The sequence below is a fragment of the Pimephales promelas genome, chromosome 3 (assembly GCF_988280905.1).
Source record: "Pimephales promelas chromosome 3, fPimPro1.hap1.1, whole genome shotgun sequence".
Lineage (NCBI taxonomy): Eukaryota > Metazoa > Chordata > Actinopteri > Cypriniformes > Leuciscidae > Pimephales > Pimephales promelas.
In genome coordinates, this window is record NC_142771.1 from 35775995 (window position 1) to 35787159 (window position 11165).

At 42.1% G+C, this 11165-nt stretch overlaps 1 protein-coding gene across 9 annotated transcripts in view; it reads left to right on the forward strand.

The window, feature by feature from the left end:
- The window catches only part of crebbpb (CREB binding lysine acetyltransferase b), a 68208-nt gene extending 58919 nt beyond the window's left edge, over positions 1-9289 (forward strand). For 3 of the 9 annotated variants that reach the window (XM_089128800.1, XM_089128801.1, XM_089128805.1), the window contains 13 exons: positions 1096-1184; positions 1834-1977; positions 2074-2130; positions 2890-2967; positions 3058-3125; positions 3210-3360; positions 3514-3660; positions 3765-3878; positions 4680-4845; positions 4947-5114; positions 5197-5358; positions 5456-5737; positions 6026-9289. In XM_089128800.1, coding sequence (XP_088984926.1) covers positions 1096-1184; positions 1834-1977; positions 2074-2130; positions 2890-2967; positions 3058-3125; positions 3210-3360; positions 3514-3660; positions 3765-3878; positions 4680-4845; positions 4947-5114; positions 5197-5358; positions 5456-5737; positions 6026-8254 — 3855 coding nt within the window. In that variant the 3' untranslated portion in view covers positions 8255-9289. The remainder of the gene's footprint in view (positions 1-1095; positions 1185-1833; positions 1978-2073; positions 2131-2889; positions 2968-3057; positions 3126-3209; positions 3361-3513; positions 3661-3764; positions 3879-4679; positions 4846-4946; positions 5115-5196; positions 5359-5455; positions 5738-6025) is intronic. The other 6 variants (XM_089128803.1, XM_089128809.1, XM_089128802.1 and 3 more) reach the window with 3 other exon arrangements.
- The last annotated feature ends 1876 nt before the right edge of the window (positions 9290-11165 follow it).

Sequence of the window (11165 nt, forward strand, 5' to 3'; positions counted from 1 at the left end):
CTTCTAAACTCTTGAGGTGTCATGGACAAGAAACATGTCAGACTACACGTTGCTTCCCGACCAATCGTTGCTTGGCATCTTTAATAGAGCCCGACCGATATTATCGGCCGATATTAGGCATTTTGCTAACTATCGGTATCGCCATTTATAATGGCCGATAAATTAATATTTTTTTTTTAAATGCGGGTGCGGTGGTTCATGCAAGGGTGGCGATGCCAATAAAGCACATAAAAGCTGTCACAAAGAACTGGGATAAGTAATGATTGTGAATACATCAAATAGAGCAAGAAGACATTTTAATTGTTTATTAATAGACAAGTGTTTACAGTCAGTGTCGCTGCAAAGTTGACACCGCTGACTTGTGATCTTCAGTGAGAAACACACGTTTCACAGAGAGAAATGCACGTTTCGTACAGATTACAGAAGAGAACAATCTGTCTTTCGTTTTGAATTGTTCTGTTTAAAAGTAGACATTTCAATATAGATATATTTCTCAGGTCTATACACTGAGTTTTCGGTTCATTTATGAGAGAAGTTGCAGTTCACGCGCCTCTGTGTCGAGATTGTCTATTGACTGCTATATTTACTTCTTATTTTTTGAATTCCAGGCAATTGGTTGATGAAACGGTGATTAAAATTAAGACACAATTATTACAAAACAAAATTCAGGTTAAAGAAAGGTTTTGTGCTTTCTGTTTGATGTTCTGTGAAAGTTTTAAAGCATATTTTAGTGGCGCTCTCAGAGCGCTCAAGTCTGTAGCGGAGAACAGTACTGCTTTAAAGTGAATTTCAGCATTGAATACAATTTTTAAATAAGGTTATCTGTAACCCAATGCACTGTGAACTAACTCGAACAAACAATGATCTGTAGTATTTTATTATCTAACGGTAACAAAGATTAATACTTTCTGTAAAACACATATTACTAGTTATTTGTTCATGTTAGCTAATTCAGTAAGACTGTAAAGGGTTACCGAAGTATTCAATAAAACTAAAATGAATGACGATAGAAAATATAAACATTTAAAATAATTATAAATAATGCTAAAATGATCATGGCGGCACTTCACAGAATTGTCTTTTCTGTCTCCACAGTACGAGTTTTCACCTCAGACGCTTTGCTGCTACGGCAAACAGCTCTGCACTATCTCCAGAGACGGCACATATTACAGCTACCAAAACAGGTAACTAACGGCGTGAGAAATGAGGTGGCGATGAACGAGTTTCCAAATGGGACCGTGATGCACTGAGATCAGGCCTGAGATTTTTAGTGCTCAGTTGACTCTGTGTTGTTAGCACCTTATAAACAGAATCATAAAAGCAAGTTCAAAGGTTAAGTGTCTTGTTCAAGGTTGCAGTGGTAATACTTTGATCAGTCGCTGTTGGATTTGAATCTTCCGGTTTACAAGCCTAGTTATTTGCTTTACCCAACAGACCGCTAGCATTTGTGTAAATCCTAAAAACTTTATTAATTGTCATAATATTTAGAAATAGAATGCCTGGAAATCCCCTAGTGCACCACTTTTCCATGTTTCTCATCATCTTAGTGCACTCTCTGTTTGTTTCATGCTTATAATTTGTTCTTAAGATCCCGTGGTCAATCAGAAACTGCATGTAGCTAGTCTCGAGTGCATGACAAAATAGACCACCCTGTTGCCATCCATCATTTTTTTTTTTTTTTTAATTTAAAATTCATTTGTGAGTTGGATTGCTAACCTGTGCTCTGCCTCGGCATGTCTGCTGTGTGTCGTATCTCTGCCCGACCCCACGTTCTGCGCTCTTGTGCTGCTCTTCCTGTGCCGGTTTGCCTGTGCTCTTGTGTGCTGGCTCCAGTTCACCCAAATATGGCCTTGTTGCCGACAGGTATCACTTCTGCGAGAAGTGCTTCAACGAGATCCAGGGCGACAGTGTCACCCTGGGAGACGACCCAGCGCAGCCGCAGACGTATGTATCTTCTGTCGCCCAGAAAGCTTTGAGGTTTTGCTTCTATTAAATCGCACAATTACTCTTAAAGAATGAGTTGTACATGTGTAAAGATGCCATGTGGAATGTGTCCTATTCGTCTCTCTGCAGTATGATATCAAAGGAGCAGTTCGAGAAGAAGAAAAATGACATGTTGGACTCCGAGCCGTAAGTCTAATCATTTGAATCCTTTTTGTGTGTATTTTAGACTATGCTATTATAGCAACAATATGTATTCTATTGGTATACTGCACACAGATTTTTTCTCTACTCAAAAGACCAAGATTCCTTGCGAATATGGGGATATGCCGATACACGTTTACATGACCAAAAATTTGGGTTAGAAAAGGGGTACCCCAGGTATAATATCCCCGTTTTTAAAATCCGGCATATGAGCATATTCGGGTTTTTGCCAGTGTTTACATGGCCGTTCGCGGCCGGGTTATTGCTAATATCCCGGTTTTGAACGGGTTATTGGCTGCATGTAAACGATGATGTCTTTGGTCTTTCTTTGATTAGATTACAATATTGCATTAAACTATCATTTGAATGCCACTTTGTGAAATAACTCAAGTTAATTGTTAAATGTTTGGGAAATTGTCATTGTTGCACATGCATTTGCATATTATTTAAAAATGGCAGGCATTCAATTGTGCATTATGTAGTGAGCAGTACTTTTAATTCTGAAAAGTCACATGAAATGGTAACGTTTTACATTAAGCTTTCATAATGTTAATCTCAACATTAATCAGATAACATTGAACGAATATAAACATTTTATAAACTAACAATAACACCTGTAAAAACGCATTTGCCATTGTTAGTGCATTAACTAATATTTACAAATTAGGTCTTATTCTAAAGTTAAAAAAATTAATAAATCATGCTTGCCAATGTTGTTTTTAACACCTTCCTCTGTATTATCAGCTTTGTTGAATGTAAAGACTGTGGCAGGAAGATGCATCAAATCTGTGCACTGCATTACGACATCATCTGGCCAACCGGGTGAGCATTTTACCTGCCTGTTCTCCTGACGTTTAGCATGTCATTTGATGTGATCACTAAAGCTGCTGTTTGTCTCTTCTCCTATAACAGTTTCATCTGTGACAACTGCATGAAGAAGTCAGGAAAAACGAGAAAGGAAAACAAGTTCTCTGCTAAAAGTGAGTGTTTTTGATGTATATTCCTGCTTGTTTCTCTGTCGGTGTCTGTTGCAAAGTGAAGTAACTCTGTGTATTTCTGATCAGGGTTACAAACCACGAGGCTAGGATCGTACATCGAGGACCGAGTGAATAAGTACTTGAAAAGGCAGAATCACCCCGAGGCCGGAGAGGTGTTTGTGCGGGTGGTCGCGAGCTCTGAAAAGACCGTGGAGGTCAAACCTGGGATGAAATCCAGGTAATGTCACTGATAATAAACATGAATCCAGCATTTGACTCTGACCTAGTCGGGAACAAATTGGTTCGATTTTGATTTCATGATGACGAAGAGTTGTTTTCTATGTACCTGAATTGAAAGAAGCTAATTTTGCATCAAACAATTTCTCCGCAGGTTTGTTGACTCAGGAGAGATGTGCGAAAGCTTTCCCTACAGAACCAAAGCACTTTTTGCATTTGAGGAGATTGATGGAGTGGATGTGTGTTTCTTTGGCATGCATGTTCAGGAATATGGATCTGAATGTCCCTTTCCTAACACCAGGTATCTTGCAAATACTGATCTGTCTAAAAAAACCAAAAACAATGCTGAATTGTGTCTTGAACAGGCAAAATTTACTGATTGTCTCATTTTTCTCCTTTTTCCAGGCGGGTATACATATCGTATCTTGACAGTATTCACTTCTTCAAGCCTCGGTTGCTAAGAACTGCAGTTTACCATGAAATCCTCATTGGCTATTTGGAGTATGTTAAGAAACTTGGGTAAGTTGTTCCACCTTGATTAAGTTAAACATGCTTCCTTAACCCTAAAACCGTATTCTGGACAAATGTGGGCAAAATAGTTTTTATTTATTTTAAAAAAAGACTTCCCTTGATCTGAGCGGTACAAGACTTGGCTACTTTTCCTAAGTTTGCCTCCTGAACACACACAATTTTTTTTGACTCAATTCTACAATGTTAAGTGGGTGAAAAAGAAAACTCCTTAATCTTGTATTTGGGTCAAAAATGGGCACCCATAGAAATGAATGGGAAAAACGGTCATTTAGAGCACTCTAAAATAAGCCAAAATAAGACACCAGGTGACCGCAAAGTCACTTCATCTTTAGGTTTCAGCTCTAAGAACTTATTGGAATGATATTTTAATGTAGTTAAAAAATTAAAAAATAAAAATAAGCATAATTTACATAGAAAATATGTTACTTTTTGGAGTAAATAAATTCAAAAATACCCCCAAAATAAAAATAAAAAAACACACCGTAAATGGATCGACAAAACTTTATCGAACACAGTGATATAACATTTATAATAAATAAAAATTAGGATCACACCTGAGTCCTCTGTGCCCACATTTGTCCACAATTACAGGATTAAGGGCTATAAAGTGAATATGGTTTTAGGGTTAAAAAAATGTGTAATGGTTTTTGGTGTTACAATTCAGGCTTTATCCAATCTTAGCCTAAAATTACAAGTCTACTCTAAATAAGCCATTTGTAAGTGTGTGTGTGTGTGTGTTTTTTTCCCTCATATTTAACGCACTAATGAATTTGATTTTCCCACAAACAGATATGTGACAGGTCATATCTGGGCCTGCCCACCTAGTGAAGGCGATGACTACATCTTCCACTGTCACCCTCCTGATCAGAAGATTCCCAAGCCTAAAAGACTCCAGGAGTGGTACCGCAAAATGCTGGACAAAGCATTTGCAGAAAGAATCATTCATGACTATAAGGTATGTCAATGGATTTGCGCTCTGTCAGGTTTCATTCATAATGGGTCAACATCATATTGTCACAAATATTACTCACAAAATGGCTCATTTGTGTCATGCAGGACATATTTAAGCAGGCCACTGAGGACCGGCTAACAAGTGCCAATGAGCTACCCTATTTCGAAGGTGATTTTTGGCCCAATGTTCTAGAGGAAAGCATCAAAGAGTTGGAACAAGAGGAAGAGGAAAGGAAGAAGGAGGAGAATACAGCCTCCTCTGAGACAGTAGAGGTTAGTCAGAGTGTCAAATGGTGTGAATGTCTATTTAGTGTAGCATGTAGACATTTTTTCTAAATGTCTTGCATTTCCGCAGGGAACCCAAGCTGACAGCAAGAACGCCAAAAAGAAGAACAATAAAAAGACCAACAAAAACAAGAGCAGCGTGAGCCGCGCCAACAAAAAGAAGCCTGGGATGCCGAATGTAGCTAATGATCTGTCCCAGAAGCTATATGCAACAATGGAGAAGCACAAAGAGGTGGGACTAGACTTTTTACCTGAATACCATTACTTCCACTCAAATTTACTAATGTGCCAAGTGCTGACCAGATCTCCTCTTACTTTGTGAAATCCAGGTCTTCTTTGTTATCCACCTCCATGCTGGTCCAGTGGTCAACACCCTTCCTCCGATCATGGACCCTGACCCGCCGCTGACCTGCGATCTGATGGACGGCCGTGATGCCTTCCTGACGCTGGCCAGGGATAAGCACTGGGAGTTCAGTTCCCTGCGCCGCTGCAAATGGAGCAGTATGTGCATGCTGGTGGAGCTACACAACCAGGGCCAAGACCGATTTGTGTACACCTGCAACGAATGCCAGCATCACGTAGAGACACGCTGGCATTGCACCGTTTGCGTGGTCAGTCTCCTCTTTGTGGCTTTGACAGAGCATTTGGGTTACTGTTGCCATTGTTTGATATTCAACAGGTAGTTTGTAAAAACTAGACAAGAAAAATTATACCATTGTATTGACAATTTATCAAGATCGTAGGTGGAAACTAGCAGGTTGCATGTTCGAACATCGCAAGGAGGGAACTATTGCCTCTGTAGCTATAAATATAACGGCAATATACCAGCTCAGTGAATGAATATTCTATACTATGATTATCCAGAAAGTTATATCAATTCTTCTTCTGATTTCTTTCAGGACTTTGATCTATGCATTAACTGCTACAACTCCAAGGGCCACGAGCACCAAATGGTGAAGTGGGGATTGGGCCTGGACGACGACAGCAACAACCAGGGCGGCGAGGCCAACAAGAGCCCACAGGAGAGTCGACGCCTCAGCATCCAACGCTGCATTCAGTCGCTGGTGCATGCCTGCCAGTGCCGCAATGCCAACTGTTCTCTGCCGTCTTGTCAGAAGATGAAGAGAGTGGTGCAGCACACCAAAGGCTGCAAGCGCAAGACCAACGGAGGCTGCCCTGTTTGCAAGCAACTCATCGCATTGTGCTGCTACCATGCCAAGCACTGCCAGGAGAACAAGTGTCCCGTGCCCTTCTGTCTAAATATCAAGCACAAGCTGCGACAGCAGCAGATTCAGCAGCGACTGCAGCAGGCGCAGATGATGCGGCGGCGTATGGCGCTAATGCAGGGCCGAGGAATGCCTCCGAGTCTGCCCTCCCCAACTACCTCAGGAGGTCCGGGGACGCCCAACTCTCAGCAGCTGCAGCAGCCTAACACACCTCAGACCTCGCAGTCTTTAGCCAACCAGCCCCAACAGACGCATCCAAATGTGGCTGCAATGGTGCAAGGCTTCCCCAGCCAACCACAGACACCAGGACCCCAGGGTAAACCGCAGTCCTCGCCCCTGCAACAGCAGCAGCAGCAGCAACAGTCTCCCCTGCCCATGCCTCCTCAACAACAGCCGCAGCCCTCTCCGCAGCAGCAGCAGGCTTTGAAAGTTGCGCAACAAATAGAGATGATGACCAAAGTTAAGCAGCAGCAGCAGCAACAACAACAACAGCAGCAACAACAACAGCAGCAGCAAGACTATAGAATGAATATGAACGGCATGCAGATGAACCAACCTCGCATGATGACTCCCATGCAGATGATGGGCCCTCGTGGTCCTCAGATGGTTCAGAACATGCAACCTGGCCAGTGGCCACCTGGGATGCAAGGGGCCATGCAGAATCCGCAGGCGCCTCCAACGCAGCAAGTGCCCCCGCAGCAAATGGCCATGGCTCCACAGCAGTCTCAGGTTGCGCAGACGCCCCAACAGGCGCAAATGATGCAGCGCGCCTTGATGCAGCAGCAGCAGGCGCAGCAACAACAGCAGCAGCCGAGGCAAATCCAGGCCGTCATGCCTCCCCAGCAGGCGCAACCACAAGCCCCTCAGCAACAGGGCATGCAGCAAAGAGGTGTGACCAGCAGCATCGCTCCAGGAGCGCTGCAGGACCTTCTGCGCACGTTAAAATCCCCAAGCTCCCCTCAGCAGCAGCAGCAGGTCCTCAATATCCTCAAGTCGAACCCGCATCTCATGGCCGCCTTCATCAAACAGCGCACGGCGAAATACCAAGCCAGCCAACCGCAGCAGCAGAACCCGCAGGCCATGCTCGCAGGGCAGCCGGGAATGCAGAACATGGCTGCGATGCAGGCCGGCCCCGTGCAGAGACCCGTCATGCCCCCCCAGCAGGCGCAGCCGGCCCCGACCCAATCCATGGCGGCCCTCGGCCCCCAGGGACAAATGATGAACGCTGCGCACAACGGGAACCAGCTGTTCCGCCGGCAGCTAATTCGTCAGATGCAGCACCAGCAACTCCAGGGGACGCTCCCTACCGGACAGGGGAGGTTCCCGCAGCCTCAAGGCGCAGCTAGTTACTCGCAAATCCGCATGCAGCAGCAGATGGCCATGCAGGGCGGCGGAGGGCAAATGCAACCCATGGCTCAGATGGGCCAGCCTGGCATGAGTATGGACGCCCAGCAGAATATGCTGCAACAGCGCCTACTACAGCAGCAGCAGCAGCAACAGTTGCTGAAGCAGCAAATGGGCTCGCCGGCACAGGCCGCTTCCATGAGTCCCCAATCACACATGCTTGCAGGACAGGCGCAGGGAGCCCACCTGCCCGGACAGGCCATGGCTAACGCGCTGGGCAACCAGGTGAGGTCGCCTGCCCCCGTGCAATCGCCCCGTCCCCCTTCCCAACAGCCGCCACATTCCAGCCCGTCCCCTCGCATGCAGCCCCAGCCCTCGCCCCTACACCCCAGCCTGACGGGACCCATGCCGGGCCCCCTGGACCAGGCCCACCTGTGCACACCTGAACAGAGTGCAATGCTTCCGCAGCTGAACACGCCAAACCGTGGAGGGCTTTCCAACGACTTGAGCATGGACACCACGGGCGACACGCTAGAGAAGTTCGTCGAGGGATTGTAGCATTAAGAGACGTTCTTTCGCGCAGAGAAAAGGTTTGTTTTGTAAGACGACAAAATGACAAGACTGTAATAGGTTTACACCACCAATGGACTGCTTTTCCTTCCTTATCGGAGGGACTGAATTTACTGTTTAAAGAGCAGAATCACAAAGGGGATTTTTTTCTAGGAGGGGATGTCGGACCGGACGAAATTTAATCCTGGTCTACAAGGAGTTACATTTTTAATTGTTTCGTTTTTTTTTTTTTTTTCGTTGTTTTCGGGGAAGGGTTATTTTGAGCTTATGGACTTTTTAAATGGAATTTCTCAAGGCAAAATATTTGATTTTATTATTGAAGACTTTCATTTTTGTATGTTTGCAAGCTGAAATGCATTTCTTTTTTCTTTTTTTGTTGTGAGTGTGTGCGCGTGTTTAGGGACTAAGATAATTGGTGTGGAATCAGGATCAATCCTCATTCCTGTCTGATACGTATTCACATTTACCAGGTTTGGAAAAGGACAGCCTTTTTCTCTCCAAACTGTGGAGTTTGTACAGAGGACCTGTATTCATTTGTACAGAAAGGAGCTTGGCTACTGCACACACAAACACACACACACGAACGAACGAACGAAAACACAAACACGCGAGCAAATTGTGAAAGTTGCTCTTATTTTTCAAGGTGCCCAGATGCGTTTATTTATTGGCCTGGATTCAGTAGTTGTCTCTCTTAAGATGTAGGAAGATGTTCCTGTTTTCTCGTTTGATCTCTGAAACATCGATGATGTCCCCTCCCCCTCGCGTATGAGGCCGGAGCTTCGTCCGACTGCTGATTTGTTCAAAGAGTTCTTCAGTCAACCTCTTGTTTTTTTTTCTCCTCATGAAACTTGAATTGAAGGTGAACGATTCTTTAATGTAAATCATGCAGCTTGATGACATACTGTAAATAAAAGGAAAAAAGATTGAGATCGCTGTATAAACTGGTTAAGATCTTGTTTCGTACTTATATACCATATTGTTAAATAAACTGTGTGCAACAGACACAATGCTTCTGATGACTTCGTCTTGCGTGTTCTCGGCTATTTATGTGCCTGAACGTTTACATCTTGCACACAACTGTCTGTTTTTACCATGCAGCAAGTGTTATTAACCGGTTTCATTTATGTCTTAAGAAGAATAACCATTTGACTTTTTTTCAGCGTGGATTGCAGCGTGTGATGAACACTAGCTCCACTGCGCCTCCTGGTGTTTGAATGGTGCAACTGCAGTGTAAAATATTCACCATTTCGGTGCGCACTGCATTGGTCATTTCACAGGGCTGGATGTGATAAAATTAAACACAAAATATATATATATATATATATATATTTTTTTTTTTGTTTTGTTTGTTTCGAACAAGCAGTGTTGGGCAAGTTACTGTAAAAGGGTAATTACTAGCTACTGATTACTGCACTACATACACTCTTTAAAACGTATGTACTTATATATATATTACGTATATATATATATATAAATCCCACAACCTCGTCAGTTGAACAATAGATGTGAAACTGCTTTTAATTCTTTCAAATAAATGTATTCCATTAATTCCATTCAAATAGACTTTTCGGGAAGAATTTACGCAATTTAATTTTAAATTAATAACGTGCGACATTGAATGTTGATGTTCAATCCATTTTTGTTTTAGATTGAGAGTTGTTTTAGTCTATAGAAAATGTCATTTTTTTTTTAATGCACAATGTTTTGTCTGCTGACAGCTGTCTGAGAAGTTATAGAAAAATCACAGAAACTCAGGTATGTGTCTTCACTTATTCACTCATTATTAATATTGTCTTGTGGAAACTACATTTATTGTTCAGTGAGTTCGTGCTGTTCAAATGCAGCAGGTTAAATGACTAAATGTTAAATATCTGATTCTCTCCGTCATGTATTACTAATTCTTTGCTAATCAGTTTTGGAAAGTAACGTCTCATTTCCGTCACATAAGAAAAAAGTAATCTTTGCTGAATCAATTAGGAAACACTTGACATCAAAGTCGCAACTGACAAAATTTGACACGTCACAATTATGTCATCATAATGTAGTTTTTTTTTTAGAACTGATACTAAGTCATTATGAATTGACTTAAATTATGGCATATCAAGTCATTTATGTGAAAAGTCTATATTAAGTAACAAAATTTGAAATGGACCTCAAATAAGTTGAAAATGGTCAATTATGAATTTACACGACAACAAAGTACTAAAAACGGAAAATAATTTCCTTTTGTTTTTAGCATACAGACATTAGTGGTGTAACGATACCCACGTGTCACGATTCGATATTATTGCGATACATCAAAGACATGGTAAAAGGTTAACAAAAAAATAAAATAAACTTGATTAAAATGCTAAATTTGGTGTTGCATTGTGGTCGTAAATAATTAGGCTTGGACTTGGTGCTGGAAAGCCATTGAAACTGAAATCTTGAATTTTTTCAGAGAATTTTTTTTTTTTCATTTTGGGTAAACTATCCTTGATAGATATGTTGCCATATATTGTTACACCTTAAACGTTGTCAACTATCCGGTTCACACGGACCTACGAGAATTATTAAAAACGCTGCATTATTCATGTTAGGCCAGTAGTTGGCGATATTGTAAAGAAACACAATGTGCATATAGACTGAAAATATAATCCGCATGATGCACCGTTTTCACAAATTCACGTTTTTGTTGTTTTACGTGGAGACTGTAACACTATTGTCTTCAAAAACTTCCACTTTATAATACATTTTCAAAAGTATGCATTTTTTTTAGCTTTGCATTTCGAAACGCTGTTGTGTAAATGAACGATAAAAACGCATGAAAAGTTTTCTCTTTGTAGTTGAAAACAGTAAACTGACTTAAAATTTTGTCAATTTTTACTTTTAATCTCAATTATGACTTTGTATGTCACAA